This window comes from Xiphophorus hellerii, chromosome 4 (genome assembly GCF_003331165.1).
Source record: "Xiphophorus hellerii strain 12219 chromosome 4, Xiphophorus_hellerii-4.1, whole genome shotgun sequence".
NCBI classification, from domain to species: Eukaryota; Metazoa; Chordata; class Actinopteri; order Cyprinodontiformes; family Poeciliidae; genus Xiphophorus; species Xiphophorus hellerii.
The window spans coordinates 11,760,533-11,777,350 of NC_045675.1; the positions used below are offsets into that span (position 1 = coordinate 11,760,533).

Sequence of the window (16,818 nt, forward strand, 5' to 3'; positions counted from 1 at the left end):
CTTTAACTAAATTATAATTTTAAAAGGTTTCCTTTTACTGTTACAAAAATTATACATCAAATTTTAGAGTATTCAAAGTAAAAACTTAATAGATGAAAAGATATATGGTGAAGTTCAAGGATCATAATTCACTCGCTACATCTCTATAAAGATTTATTTTGATGTAAGTCGTTATTAGTGTGAAACATTTTCTCAGTGCCTATATTGTAGGGAATAAAGCAGAAATAAAGAATTCAACACACTATATTATGCAGTCATCCCTTTGAAATGTCAATTGAGTTCTTTCATTCCTCCTTTGAATTTGATTTGCAAGCTGTTGTATGTTGACAGTTAAGTGAATGACCATAAAATACCCAGTCGACCCTCGTGGCAGCGCTAAGAATTTGCATTCCTCCCCCCAGGTCCGCCTAACATCAAAAGCTAGGCATAAAATATACATCTGCATAAAAAAGTTGTTTCTGGTACGAATAGATCTTTTGCTATGTTGAATTTTTAGCAACTTCTAGCATTAAAATAAATAAAAAAGCAGATTTTATGTGGTTGCACTTAAAGTACCTTTGAGACGCTCTGTGGCTTTTTTTTTTAGTCTGTATAGCTGGTGCCTATAAATAAATCATGTCTGGACAATGTAGCCTAAATGCATACAGAGGTATCATAATTATCATAGATCAAAAGCTGATGACATTACAGCGTTAGACCAGTCCTATCCCATGTCAGTTCCACGGCTGCCCATCTTTACGTTGTTTCATTATTGAGTTATGGCATGCATAATTTAACACCGACAGATATGGATCCATCCGTTGAGAGAGTGGAAAGAGCTGAGGAAGAGAGAAAGACAAGACAAAGCTTCTGTTTTTTTTCAAATTTTTCTCCTTTTGCCTTTTTTTTCTTCATATATATAAATATACATATATATGTATCCTTGTGTCTTTAAACATGATAGCAGAAAAATGGGGTTGTATAAATGTGTTTCAGATCAGGTTTGTGTGTGCTTATATGCCCATGAGGGTTACTCATTTTGATTTAATTAGTTTTGCTTATGCTTGACCATGTGCTACAGGTTTGCAGCCGTACACGGACTACAGCTTTGTGCTGGTGGCCTGTACGACTGTGGGATGTGCAGCCAGCGAACCGTCCACAGGACGCACCCTGCAAGCCTCACCCAGTGGTATGCATCCACACACACACACACACCCGCAAACTGGACACACACCTTTGACGCTTTGCAGGAATTTTAGAATCTTTTTATGGTAATATGTCATGGTTTGATGTGAAGATATTTTCTCTGTTTACATTTTTCTCATGAAAAGAAAATGTGTAAAATTTATCCTTTTTTCCTTATTATTATTATTATTGTTATTTTAGTGTTGTAACAATTGATACGTTTTTTTAATTCTCCAGTACTTTTTTTCATTGCATTATTTTTATCTCTTTTCACATTTTTCCTCCTATTTTCTTAATTCTAATCATTTTAGATTTTTATGGCCTTTACCTTTTCATATTCATTTATGCATCGTCTGTAACTTGTACTTCTATTTTAAACTTTTCACTTTCTCTCCACTTTCTAAAATTAAGTGCACATGCATGTTCTGTGTGACTTAAATGTTTCTTTTGTTTTTATAAAGAGTTTAGATCTCAAGCTTTATAAATATTTGGAATATTATTTTACTTTTAAAATCAGATTTTTTATGTTTAAATGTTTGCTTCTTTCTGGTGTATTTTCCCCCTTTTTTCTTTGTTCTTAACATATTTTTTTTTCTGAAGAATTTAAATTTATTGTAAACGTCTCCCCATTTCATTAAGCCTTTCATATGTAAATATGTTTTTAAAAAAGTGTCTTCAAATATTATTTTTTATATTAAAATAAAGATTTCATTCATAAGAAATTATAGACGCTAATAACTGCAGTGGAAAGACTCATTCTCCCTCTCCTCTTAATTTCTGCCTTTCTCCAGGTGTGTGGTCAAGCCCAAGACACCTGATAATAAACACATCTGCGGTGGAGCTGTACTGGGATCCGCCGTCTCAGCCTAATGGACACGTCTTCCGGTACAGGCTCATAAGAGACGGTCGCACTGTTTTCACCGGAGACCACCAGGACCAGAAATATATCGACACTGGACTCCTGCCAAAACACAGGTTAAGCATAGACACGGATGACGAGTTTGTGCGCAGGTGGATCGGTGATGACTTTTAGTATCTGTATCTTAATTTGTGCATATGTTTATGTTGAGGTCACCATCGTTTTAAAATCTTTGCCATCGCTCTGACCACGCCTCTCTCGGGGCTTCGCTCTGTGCATGTCTGTTTGCATCATTTAATGAGCAAATATTTAACATACCAATGACAGATGCAAACATTATCCTGCCTGCGAATTAAAATCATGAATCAGATTTGGTTTTGCTTGCAGATGGCAGCAGAGCGTAGATTTTATTTATCTGTTTATTTTCATTTAATCTTTATTAATCTGTTTCTCTCTTTTTTATTACAAAATCGATTCTCTGCATTCATTATAGAAGTGTGAAATGGTACCTTCTCTCCTTTCTCCTCAGCTCATGAGACAAATTCTCTCCACTTCAAAATAGAAAAGTTAGGATAACATCCCGCTCCACTCCCATCTTTCCCATGTTTTAGTGTAAGAGAAAAGGAAGGATACAAGGCGATAGGACTGTATGTGTGTGACATTTAATTTTCCCTAATTCCAGATAGTCAGCCAGAAGGCATTCCTGTCCGGACCCTTCGCTTCTCATCACTTGTCTTTCCTCCCCCCCAACCCCTCGGCCTCCATCCATCCCTTCCCTGCTATCATTTCCCTCTTACCTCATTCTCTTCCTCTTTCCCTTCTTTTCCCAATTTAGCCCTGTGCCAAGAATTACACAGGGAGCACCGGCCCCATTATCCGAGCTGACTCGTGTGGGCGCGTGCAAGTGTGCAGTGTGGCACTTCTTTGTGCGCGCGCGTGGGACAGCTCAAAGTGGCCATTGATTATTTATGACAATGTTGATTAGCTGTCACTTTGCTTGGGCAGCCCAGGAAGTGTCTAAGATGACGAGAGAATTAACCTATTCCCTCCGGCTGGCCCCGCAGGACGCACACACACACACACACACACACGCCCCCACACACACCCACGCACACACACTCACCCCTTCTTGGATTTCCATCCAAACAGATGCAAATGCTCCACTCTCTGATTACCTAATATGCACTCTCACACACACACAATTTTACTTTTGATATCCCAAGGCGGTGTTTACATTTAGGTAAATATCTTCCAATGATGAAGTGTTGAACTTCATTCTCCCACTGAAACCGTATGCCATGATAAAATTCTTCCTCTCCATCACACTCGATCTCTTCTTCACCCCCTCCCTGCAACAATCCCTCTCTCTCTTTCCTCGCCTTGGTTGATGTGTCCCACTGATGTGTATTTTTTATGTTTTTCTGTGTGTCTGTGCTTGTGTGTAAAAGTAACGTATGAGTAGTTTTAATATGTTTTCGTGAGTGCGTTCTAACCCAGTGCCGAGGCGCTAATGGCCTCCTGTTTAAAAAGCTCGGCACATGAACAATAACCCAACATCACCGCCTATTAATGCATGTGTGCCGGAGTTTATAGCAAATTAAAGGCTTTTAATGTTAAATGGTGGCCCACTTACACAGTTAATGTAGGACTCGGCACCAAGCAGCCACATGCTCTTAAAAGGGAAATCTATCTTATGATGTCATGAGCCAGAGAGGCGACGAGGGGATGGAGAGAGGCTCCGAGACACATGAGAGAGAGAGGAAGAGGAAGAGGTGAACCTCAGAAACAAAGAGTAAAAAGGAAATAAAACTGAACTGTAGTTTCTGTTGTAGCATCCACAAAGACATGTGTGATTAAACGTTCTCTAGAAATTGTTAGATAGTATTTAATAATAATGAAATTCTCTGAAACATGAGAGTTAGTGGGATTAGAGAAATTTAAACCTATTTAAACCTATTTTTTGCAGACATTTTTCACCAGATATACAGCTTTGAAAAAAAATGAGCCCATTGCATTGAACCCCATTGAAAACCTTCTGGTTATTCCACCAAACATTGATTTATGAACTTTTCCTGAGTTAAAACATTAGTATTGTTGTTTCTAAATGAATATGAACTTGTTTTCTTTGCATTATTTGAGATCTGAAAGCTCTGCGTCTTTAGTTATTTTGGCCATTTCTCATTTTCTACAAATAAAAACTAAATTTTTGCTTGGAATTTTTGAGACATGTTGTCAGTAGTTACAATAGACTCTTTTTGCTCAAACTTATACCTATAAAATGTAAAATCAGAGAACTGACAATTTTGCAGTAGTCTCTTAATTTTTTCCAGAGCTGTATTTGTTGCTGTCCCTGTTAGAGTTGTGTAGAAAAGGAAAAACCTTTTATTTATTATTTTTTTAATTCCAACTCCAACACTTATTACGGTATACGTACATTTAGGGGAAAAACAATTGTAAGACATTTTTATTACTAAAGGGGGGATGTTGTGTTTTCCAGGCACATGGCTCCACTGTGCAGCAGTTTCTGCAGAGTTTTCTGATTAATGTTTCCTTGCAGGTTTGCAGTTCTGTCATATTCTTTCGGTTCTTCTATTCTAATCTTCTTCCATCTTCTCCCAACTCCTCTTTATCTAATTTTCTCTTCAGGTACTTGTATGAGCTGGAGGCCAGCACAGCAGGTGGCACAGGTTTGAGTGACTAAATATGCTACACAAACTCCAGCGTCCTGCCCCACTGGGATCCCTCCGCCCTACAACATGACGGTTTCAGGCCCTCACTCCATATCACTTACCTGGTCCCCTCCTGGTCAGTAGCCATCTTTTATAAAACACAATAACTGAAAGGATTGAATGATACATGGTCATGGAGTCATTCTCTTTTTCTCACACTTTGGTCAAACTCTGTTGGTCAACTTGCTCTTAAATTTTTCCAAAAATATTCTTGTCGTAAATTGTAAAAATGGATGTCTTTTTAGTATTTTTACATTTTAATGGAGTATTTTTATGTCTTGGTGGGCATGGAGGAATCTATTAAAAATAAAACAAGAGAACTTTTCCTCAGAGCAGAACTAAAGACCTGAGTAGTTTTCCATTCACCTTCTGGCCTCTCCGGACCTGAACAGATCTGCTGGCACACAGGAGCATGCACTGGGGGCTACGTCTCATGCTTATGGGGCAGTGATTGTCTGCCCTAACCCATCTATCATTGGCTATTACTCTCTCATTAGGCTGATTTCCCATCTCAGAAACTGCTTAAAAGGACCAACTAGCAAAGACACTCCACTTACATTTGTGTGTGTGTGTTTTGTTTCTGTATATTTGTGCCTGTGTTTATGTATGCGTGTGTAGGCGTGTGCATGCGCATCACTGTGAGATATTTCCATAGGCAGGCCTATTCTATCGTCATTATGGGTTGATTTTAAAGGTGAGGAAATATTGGCTGGGTTCTCACGCTTGGTTAACTCCCCGAGTCCAGAGTCTGGAGTGTTTTGATCTTTTGTGCGTGCGCGTGTGTATGTGTGTGTCTACACTTCTAGCCATGTGTCTGCCTGTGTGGTATGTACATGCATACACTTTGTCTTCATATGCATGCACTCATGAAGCACTGACGTATGGCTGCTAAAAGTATTTATGTTCAGGTTCTAAAGTTTAGATACATTCCTTACATCAAGATGTCTGTGGCTGTCTGCGCATATATGTGTAACTCGGATGGACAATAATATATCACACTTGTGTTTTAGCATCCCGCACTATATGCTAGCATTTGTGATTGTTTCAAGTTTATGAAATAGACATTGGCAAAGAAAATGAATGGTTGTAAAATACTAGAATTTAAACATGATATTTGTGACCAAAATGTCTGATGTTATCACTGCTGTTTGGATTCGATCTCATAAATCCTTCCTTCTCTGTGTGTGTGTGTGTGTGTGTGTGTGTCATGTAGACGTGCATTACTCCATATAAAAAGCCCTATATGCTGAAGTCACAAGTGTGTGTGTGTGGAGGCGGGGGGCGTGTGCTTGAGAGGGTGTGGGGGTGTGTGTGTGTATAGTTTAAGGCGCTTGTGTGCATATGTGAGTTGGGGGTGAATAATTGAAGTCTTTCATTTGTCTGGTAATCAGTTCGTTCTCGAGATATCTAGAGTTCATGAATGTTGAATAACCCATCACAATACAGTTGGCCTGAATTATGGAAAAACCTCCAGTGAGAATATTAACAAAGTCTCAGTGTGTGCGGGTGTGTGTCTGTGTGTGTGTGCTCTCTCTACGTTTGTGAGAAATTGTCTGGTCCCAGGCCAGACTGCATTGTAAAGCCAAGTGTACTCAGCTTGATCAATATATAATATCAATATGATTATGAGATGGGTTCAGAAAATGTATCTTTAGGGTTTTAGTTTAGCACTGTGAAGCAGAAATTGTACATAAACCTTTACCCACCTGCCAGTAGAAATAAACTTTGTAATCATTTCAAGGTTTTTCCTGTTGAAAATTCCTGAAATACATTCCTACAGATAAGTTTCAGGTCCGAGATATTTTAAAATTTGCTGGAAAATGAAATTAACAGGCACTTGTTGATTTTATTTTTCATGCAAAATGTACTTTGTTCGAGCTTTGTGGAGATGCTTCTCAGCGGAGAGAAACATGAAGTGCTATAAAATTTACTAATAGACTCTTATTCATACCACGTCCATCTACCACCAAAAAGACAATTAGTTGAAACCTAAGGATGGCATAAATGTGGCTCGACTTGTTAAGGGTTGAGAGGAAAGAGACAAAAACACAACAATCAAAATCAGTTATAATAGCCAAGACTGGGTCCACAATGAAAAAATTTGACTTTTTCTGGCTGACAGCGTACAGATATTATATATTACATACATAATTAAACTTTAGAGGGAATAAAATATGAAAATAAGAACATATGAACACACGTTTATGTACAGCCACTTTTATAGTCAGGTTGTGATAGTGCAAACATGTTTATTTTGTTTCACGGTGGGTGAAGTAGCTGACTACTCTGGTTGGAAGGTGTTCAATGTGTTAATCAAAATGACATGATTCCTCTTAGTCTGGGATCATTTGTTGAAACATATAGGTTTATAACTAGACTTAATAATTGATTAATGGCAAAATTCAGCTGTTTTATGGTATTTTGTTGTTAAAGAAGACCGTAAAAGAATACCATAATAATTTTGATGTTGTTTAGTGCCACCACAACCAGAAAGTAAATACATGTGATACATGACATGATTCCTGTCATCTTTCTAAGAACAAAACACAGGAAGTAGCTCCTCCAGCTTTCAATGATGTCTCAGTTACATTGTTAACTTCTGAATTTATTGATCTTCAAGGAACATTTAAATCAGCTTTAAAATTCATAAAAAATTAGCTCTGGTTCCTTTAAGAGTCTACATGGAACATTTAGCACTGTTTCATTTAGCTTTAATGGGACTGTAGGCGATCTTCTTTAGATTCATAGCAGAACTCATCCACCATAACGTTTGTCTAAATTCAGTTTATTTAGTAATGCTTGGGGTGATTATTTCTTATTGAACTTAAGAGATCAGAATTGTTTTATCTGGTTTTTGTTTCTGTTAAAAAAAAATTCCCAACAACAAAATCTTGCTGAAGGTAATTACAACCTGTTTTACTCCACAGCTCAGCTAAACAGCAGCCAGCCCGTCTTCTACAATGTCCTGTTAAATCCAGGAAGTCACGGTGCCATAAGTCGTCATGCAGGCCAAAACCTGCACCTCACTGTGACAGATCTGGAGCCTTTCACCACATATTACATAAGAGTGCAGGCCTGCCAAAATGGCAAGTATATCTTCATGTAAAACAGCATCTCTCTTTTAAGACGAAACAATAAAAAACAAGAAGATATTACACAAAGTAGCTAGCTTACATATCAGCAACAGAAAACATTTTGCTCTGACAAGTCAGGAATCCTTTCAAGTAAAAGCATAATGTAGCATTGGGTTATTTTTTCTTTATTATTTCAAAGATGAGGCCATAGGCTGTAAATTATTTGATGGAATGTGAGTAAACTTAGAAAGTAGTGTCGTTTTAACATTTCATCTCTTTTTTTCCTCATAATAGAGGGGTGTGGAGTCGGCGATGGTGTTTACATTCATACTTTAGAGGAAATCCCAGAAGGTCTGCAGCCGCCCACAGTAAAAGCACTTGGACCAAGTATTTTGGAGATCCACTGGACGCCTCCAGAAAAACCCAACGGACTCATCACCTCCTACCATATATACAGGTGACATTATTTTACCATGTTTTAATTGATCCTTGAGTATTTATGGAGTTTAGCTTACCTACTATGTGTTTAAAACCCATCCAATGAGGCAAAACTGTATACACTGTATTTATTGTATGCACATACATAAAGTTTTAATAATGTTTCCTCGTGTAAAAGTTTACTCACCAGTCTCCACAGTATGTGTGAATGTGCATCCGGATGTGTATACATAGATATATATCAAAGCATGCTGAAGGTCGTGGTCTGCTTGTTGACCAAAGAGTGTGTGATCTGTATGCAGGGTCAGACCAGACTAAGCCCTTTAAGTCCTCGGGAAACAAGCATTAGCATAGCAGCACACACACGCCCACTCTGACACATCTGGAATCCTGCGACTCAGGCAGACGGGGACTTGGCAAAACGGGAAAATGTCTCCCTTTCTCTGTGCGATACACACACCTGAAAGCCTCCGCAATCAAAGAGCAGCAGTCTTACCAAGATATCAGGATGCTTGCATCAGCCAGGAACACAACGTTTAAGACGTGATGCTACATTTCTTATTTCAGTCCCCCAGAAACCAAGGGTGTTTATTTTTGAAGCACTAAAAGGGCATCAAAGTAAGCTGAAAGCCTTTTAGAAAACTAACAAGCTTAACATCATATTTGAAGTAAACTGCTTTACTTTACAGTCAGAAGTGTGTAGTTGATAATGTACTTGAGTATAGATAAAAAACAATAGTGATTTGTTTTGACAGTCCATAAAAAGTGGTAAAAATAAGTTCTATTTTTATATTTGATTATGAGCTTTGGGGGTTGAATTTTAAGCACATCTCTTATTACATTTCACTTGTGTGTGTTCATAACCTTTTTTGTGTGTGCTTGTTCACATGTGTTTAGAGGACATGAATGCAGGCATAATGTTATAAACCCTCAAATACACAGTTATGTGCATCTGCAGAGCTTCTTTAAAATTAAAGTACCCTGAAATTATACAAAGCAGGTTCAGAAAGGAAAAATCTTGAAATGACACTAATTGGTTTTCATGCAATTAGTCATAAAATATTTTGAAAAAACAGTGAACTTATGGCTCCATGTCTAACTAACCCTTGACATGGGGATTGACAGAGCATCAGTTTTATGCAAATCTTCAAAGTCGTCTGAAAACTGTGTATCTGGATGTGTCTGTTTAGGCCCTAAAGAGTGGCTCTTTCCATCTCTAGCAATGTTAAAAAACTGATTAGTAATTTGACATGTAAAGAAATCAAAAGTTATAGTTTCATAAGTTCTTTCATATGATATCTCCAAGGGGGAAAGACTTCATTTTGTTGTCATTAGACCACAAACTAAGTTATTTTTCTGTGTTTATAGACTGATATTTTTTCTATCAATAAATAGAGCTGTAATTATTTTGTTCTAAAACCTAGAACAGGGAAAACATTTAACTTTTAATAAATATCGATTGCAGGTATTTTTCAAAGCTTTATATTTTTTTCCAAGAAGCCAAATAGCTTTTGAAGCTTTATAAATGTTTTAACAAATGGAACTGAGGTAAAAAGAAAAAATGGCTCTTTGGATTGTAATGACTGCTGACTCATCATCTACTCTGCAAAATGTGCTGTAGAAAAAAATAATAGCCCATTTTGACGTCTCCTTCTCCAAAAGATTTCGTAGAGAAGTAAGAGTCTGAACCTTGACTCAGCCAGAGACAAAAAAAAATCATTAATTCTCAGAAGAACCTTACCCAAAATGACAAAAATCACCCGTTGGGTTAAAGTGACATTACATGTTTTTGTTTGCATCATGTCATTTATCTTTTTTATGTGATACAAGATTACGACTTAACCTCTACACCCTAGAGATTCTCAGCAATCTACTATTTTGCATTTAGTAACTTATTTAGTTCAATTTCCACTTGAGTTTAAATCAAAAGCTGGGAAATCCATCAACTTGGTTCAATGAAAGAAAACAGGAACTTCTCACCTGAAGCAAAGGACTCCTTCAAAGTTTTTTCCATGGCAGCTTTAGAGCTGAATGCTGACAGATTGCTCCACATTTATCATCCTAAATAACTCATGATCTTCAGAAATACCAACAATTCCAGATTCTTTTATAAATGTGTGAAACAAATCGCTTAAGGCAAGGGTCAAGAATTCATCCTTCAGATTGAATTATGAGTGATTGTCACATATGGTTAAAGTAGCTTAATCACACCACAGCCATGTCATTTGGGTGTAGTTCTTAAAAGTTGCTTTTGTGTTAAAACTTGAAATCTGAGTGTCTGCGGTTGACAAGAACCAGGAGAAAATAAACAGTCATGTTGTTTGTCACCACAGGCGACCATTAGGAACAGAAGAGGAGCTGCTGGTTTTCATTTGGTCCAGTGGGCCGCTTGAATTTGTTGACGCGAGTCCCGCCCTGCAACCTTTCAGCTTCTTCCAGTACAAAGTTCGCGCCCACAACTCCAAAGGCTCAGTTGTGAGTCAGTGGGCTCGAGCCCAAACATTACAGGCAAAACCAGGAGAACTGGCGCCCCCTGTTGTCAGACCAACTGGTAAGTTTTGTTTGATCATTTAATCGTTAATCATTAATATATTTTTGCATTTAGTCCATGTAATACATGTTTTGTGTGTTTATAGGCGCATATTCAGTCTACTTGAAATGGAGGGAGCCAGACCAGCCCAATGGTCTTATTTCCCATTACAGACTGGTTTACATGAAGCACCAGCAGGATCCAACTCTCAACTCAACTACTGTTACGGCTCTCACTGTAAAGGTAAAACCACACCATGTTTTGGTTTATTGTTTGCAATAAATCAGGTTTTATTTGTTGATACTGATGCTCACTGTTTTCACTAACTTTCTAAACTCTATATAAGAAAAGCAAAAAAGTCAGCAGCAAGAACACTTAAACATTATATAATGTTTAAGTGACTGTGTGTCATTGTCATCTGCGATGCATGTGAAGAAATTTAGACTCTACCTGTGGTGCTTTTGCCATCTGTTTGCCAGCGAGAGGTCTGAAGACACACTCAGAGACACACAACCCATCACCTGCTTTCCTCCAGGGTCCTTATCTCAGTTCTGTGCCATGATCCATGTTCTACCACAGCGAATAAGTAAATTAGAAACAATCAAATGCACACACATACCTACAAATACCCTGACATACTCATAGAGCAGTCTAGCACATATATTTTTGTTAACACCTGACATCTACACTCAGTAGGAGTTGGCAGCTAGGTTTACGCACAGCTCCATTGTACTTCTTGGCAACCAAAGTTGGCAACGTCTCAACGCAATGTGCATCTGTATTAATACCTGAAACTCTGCTGCATAATTCTATCTGGCTATCTAGAAATTAGAAAACAGAGGAGAAATTTATTTGATTTAGTTGAAAAAATTCAAATGAGACATGGATATAAGATGGTAAAACAACTCTAGTATTACAATGTGATAAAGATAATGACGTTAAATTATCAAAATTCAAAATTGTTAGAGAAGTTTAGAAAATTAAACACTACCAGGAATGGGTATGAGGAGAATTAAGGAGGAGGATTAAAAAGAAAAGTGAATCACCCAGAGGCGAGTCGAGACAGCCATGATAGATAAGGGACTGAGAGGGACGAAAGGTAGAAGTATAGATCTATATTCTGTCCATACGTGTGGCCTCTTCTCCCTCGGTGACCTTTGGCTTGTCACTCATAATTAATACAAGATGTAAATGGAGACCTTTCACCTTCTCATTGATATGGGCCACTCTGTGTTTGTGTGTGCGAGGGAGCCTCATTGACATGGCATAGACTCATTTTGGTGGTGGTCATTTGTCACGGCGCAGCCTTCAACACCATTCACTCCATTTTCCAAGATTATACAAAGTTGCCAAGCAGCTGAGCAGCTCTTGTTCATGAAGACTTTGTCTTAAAATAACTGATAAATTAGTAAAAAGAGTTCTTGAATCAAGTAAACAAGTGTTTTTAAATATAAAGACCAGAATAAATTTATAGGCATACTTGATAAAGATGAATGAAAAGATGAAAAAAATGCCTTACTTGGACAAAATGTTTGTTAGCAAAGTAAAGCAGAGAAACTATTTCTGGTACCCGTGCTTTCAATACATTATGCAATCCGCCTATTCCAGTAGGAAACTAGTCAGTCTTTCATAATATTCACAAAGTCAAAAGAATTATGCTGATTAAGGAGGAATATAGTCATAGGATTTTTCCTCTTCAGATGATATGTTCAGATTAAGTGCTGGTTTGTGTCTTTTAAACTTTTCTTTTCAGCTGACTCCACATGTTGAACAATTTCTGTGTTGATTTGGCCGTATATTTTCAGCCTTATCACATCAAAAGACATATTGCAGACCTGTTTTCAAATTTTTGGAACAGGCCACAAGATTTATATTTAGTATCTACTGGTATATAAAGCTCCTCCAATTTCCCCAGTGTCTTGGGAAGAGAAAATTAACCGCGCAGCATTACAGCTCCTACACCGCGCTAAATATTTTTATTAGACGGGGAAATTGTATTTTTCCCCTCTTATGATCCTGGTAGCAAGATAAATAAGGGCTTGAACTTCTCTTGTTTCAAAAGGATATTCCTAAAGATTTCAACATTTGTGCCAGTGGTGGTTTTGCTAAAACAATTATTTTTCTAACAAGGTTTTATTTTATCCACTCATTGAAATCACATAAATTTCTGAGATAATGCTGTTTCAGAAAAAAAAAGAGTATATTTTAAATCTACACATCTCCAACAGACGTTTAAACAATTTTTCTGACATCTGAAAGGTCACAGTTCAGTGATCTTACTCACAGTCACAGCTCCTTCCTTTCCTCTCACATTTTACCCTTAGTGTCCCCCCTTTTATTCCTCAACATTTCCCCTCTTTAAGTATTGTTTGAACATATGTGTGTCCATTTGGTATGTGTATATTTGTGTGTGTGTTGATCTTAGACTGGGCTGGAAACCCTGCTTTGTGCCAGCTTGGCTGATTAATGGGGTCGTCTTGGCAATCAGACGGAATGAGGGTATGAAACGCAGGCAGCCTGTTTGCTAGACCCCTACGAGCTGCCTGGCACACACACACACACACACACACACACACGCCCGCCCACCCCCCCACCACCCCCCCACACACACATTTGTATTTCTACCCATATTAGGACTTTATTTGGACTTCCTTTCATTTTAGCATCTGCATTTATGCCTAAACCAGACATTTTCCTTTACCTAACCTAATCTTAACCAAAACTTAAATCACACCTTACCATTAAACCCCTGACCCTAAACAAGGAGGTTAGTGGAGGCTTTGGTCTCCATAAGGCCCATTGGTCTTCAGAGGGACAGAAATAGTTCTAAATAGCTTAGTTCACACACTAAGCTTAGACATTAGTTTTTCAGTCTTCCAGCCACCGTTCTTACTGTCTAAACATGAGTTCTTATCTGATCTCTGTAGTTTCATTTATTTGTGTTTTCCATTTTGCTCTCACTGTAGTTTGGGGTTCCAACTTTAAGCTCTACATAATTTGTCATCTTTTCTTTGGTTCATCTTTTATTCTCCTCTCTTCCTACTTTTCTATTTAGTGTCATGTATTTCAGTCTTTTACTCAGCCGTTTCAAGATGTTTTATAAACGATTCATCTTCATCAGTGTCTCTCTCCCTCTCAGCTTTCTTATTCTTTACCTTTTTGCCATTATCTGCATTCTCCTCGCTCTATTTTTGCCATCTATTTACTTTTTCACCATTTTAATCCCTCTTATACACACACCACTATCTCTTATCTCTGCAGTTACTCTCTTTCTCATTTTCCTGTTCCTCCTCTCTTCCATCACATATTTTTCTCTTTCTATGTGTCATCAAACCCTTCCTCCTCTTTCTGGTTCCTCCTTTACTTTGCTGTCCTCTCTTCCCTCCCTCGGCTCCTCCAGATGTTCCTCTGTGGCCCTTGGGATCACTGGTGGAAGGAGACCGTTGGCATACTTGTGTGTCTAAATGTGTGTTTGTTACATTGTCTGCATGCATATGTCTCAATATTGTGGCCTGTGCTCGTGTGCATGCAAAGCATTATTGTTTGCGCGTGTATGTGCAACAGTGTGTGTTTGCGTGCTGTATTAATACATCCCATTGATCAGAGCAGGACCCCTGACAGTCATCATCCCTGAGAACCATCTGGCCGATGCCTGACGCTCCCTCACCCAAACAGAAGCTGACACCCTATTAATCTGCGGCTGCCATGCATACATGCGTGCACTGTTTCTGTGTGTTAGCGACTGAACCATTGCGAGTATATGGAAAGCGCAATGTAAAGGATTTTGTGCTGCATGCAGATTTTAAGCCATATCTGTGTTTCTGCGAAGCTGTTTCTGTGTTTATTAGTGCGCGTAAATGCTTCAGATCCAAACCGCACGCACACACGCACGCCCCACTCTGCCATCCGCCAACAACAGCCGGCGCTGAAGGGAGCTGAAGGGTGCTTGGAAATTAAGGTTATTACACAAATTGAGCCATATGGTCTAAATATTTCAGAGCTGAAATTTACTAGGCAATAAAAATGGCCCCTACCTCGGTAATGGTGTAAATTACAGCTTAACCACCAGCGCTAATGATGTCCTTCTGTACGCCCCGTAACCAACCGTACATGAAGGACACATTGTTTAAAAAATACACCAGGAAAAGCTAAAGAGAGAGAGGGAGAAAGAGAGAGGGGAGACTGGGAGAAGGGATTGGGATGGAGACAAAATGTTTTAGTGAATAGAGATAAGGAAGAAGAGAAAGAAGCAAAGGAAGAGAAAAGTTGTGAACATTGAAAAAGAAAGAGGGGGACTGATTGATAAAGGCAAGGAAGACACAGGGAGAGAAAGAGCTGGCAGCATGTTTACAATCTGTTAGTTTACCATTAAGAAACCGTCAGAGAGTGTGAAACAGCATGAGACAGCCGGCGAACTGAGCCTCAAAACCAATATGAGGTTTTAGAGTAGTTGTGTGTCACTTAAACAGTCAGAATGTGTGTATTTAAGCATGAACAGTTTTATACGGATGATATGTCATTAAGAAAAAAGTCAGTAACACATGGTGGTGGGAAACCATAAAACAGTGGTTTGCATATGTATTCATCCCCCTCAGTAAATACCTCAGTAGAACCATATTTCGCTCCAATTACAGCTGCGAGGGTTTCCAGGTTTGTCTGCCGGAGTGGAACATCTAGAGGCTGAACATTTTCTCATAAATCTTTGCAAAGTAGCTAGAGTGTCAGTAGTCTTGCCACAGATTTCCAATTAGATCTAGGCAGAGTTTTATTGGCCCATTCAAACACCTGAATATGTTTTGACCTAAACCATCCAGGGTTTCTGTCCTGATGGAAGATGAACCAGTCTAGGCTCAATTTTTTCTTCCAAGATTGTGCTGTACTTTGCTATAACCAGCTTTTGCTGTCCCCTCTGAAGAAAAGCATCCCCACAGCATAATGCTGCCACCACTGTGCTTCACTTTGGAGTATAATGGGCTCAGGGTAATATGCTGTATTCTACCACACATATCACTGAGAAAATGAAGCTAAAGGTCTCATCTAACCAGAAAAACCTTCTTACACAGGCTTTACTGAGTTCTCTACATAGATTGGGACAAGTCTCTTTATTGCTTTGTTTTCATATTTACTTTTTCCTTGTCACTTTTCCATAAAGAACAGATTTCTAGAATGTACAAGTAATATTTTTCTCAACAGATTCTCCTACCTGAGCTGTAGGTTCAAGTGGAGCTGCTGCTTTTTCTTTCTTTCTTTTTCCTGTTCTTTTCTTTCTTCCTTCCCTCCATTATGTATTTACTCCTTCTTTACATCCTTGCAGCTTCTTTCTGTTTGTCTTTCCAACATTTCTTCCATCCTTTGTACCATTCTTGACTTCTGACATTCATTCTTTACTTTCTTCATTGTTTTCCTTCATCCTTTCTTCCCTCATTTTATTTGTACTTTCTTCATGTCTTTCTCTGTCTACAGTTTATCCCTTTCTTTGATCCTGGCTTCTTTCCTTTCTTCTGTCCTTCATTTCTTTCATCCTTTGTTTCATCTTTCTTGTATGAATTATATAAAAAATATTTTGTTCCAAACTCAGAGGTTGTTCTCTAAGTAGAACAACCTAAAATAATCCTGAACGCTTAAATAAAACATCCTTCAAGTAAAATACAGTAGGATTTTTCATATTTGATTTTTTTTCCTCCTTTTTTTTTTTTTTTTTTACCTAAAGCAGTAAATCAAACTCTTAACTTCAACTCAGACTGTTAGGATCCTAAAAGTTAAATATCTGTTGAGGATATGTTTTCAAAAACTGTTCCTATGATGCAGATTTCATAAAAAGCTGTTGTGCTTTCAGACTTTTCTTGTAGCCTTTCTCTTAAAAACACCTTCTGGCAAGTAAAGACGATAAAAGATTGGACAGGATGGCAAAATTCACCACTGAGTTCACAAAGGTTGGGGGAAAAAAAGAAAGGCCCGGATGACAAAATAAGAAGACTTGTGTAGAATTTGTTAGGCCCTCGGTCTGAAAGGCCTCTTATTTAA

At 38.2% G+C, this 16,818-nt stretch overlaps 1 protein-coding gene across 1 annotated transcript in view; it reads left to right on the forward strand.

Moving 5' to 3' along the window:
* Positions 1–16,818, forward strand: part of ush2a (Usher syndrome 2A (autosomal recessive, mild)) — a 191,874-nt gene that overhangs the window by 149,567 nt on the left and 25,489 nt on the right. Inside the window, 9 exon segments of the mRNA XM_032560862.1 lie at positions 1,061–1,168; positions 1,956–2,139; positions 4,670–4,721; positions 4,723–4,828; positions 7,680–7,838; positions 8,121–8,283; positions 10,598–10,815; positions 10,901–11,037; positions 15,947–15,968. Of these exon segments, the coding sequence (XP_032416753.1) occupies positions 1,061–1,168; positions 1,956–2,139; positions 4,670–4,721; positions 4,723–4,828; positions 7,680–7,838; positions 8,121–8,283; positions 10,598–10,815; positions 10,901–11,037; positions 15,947–15,968 (1,149 nt within the window).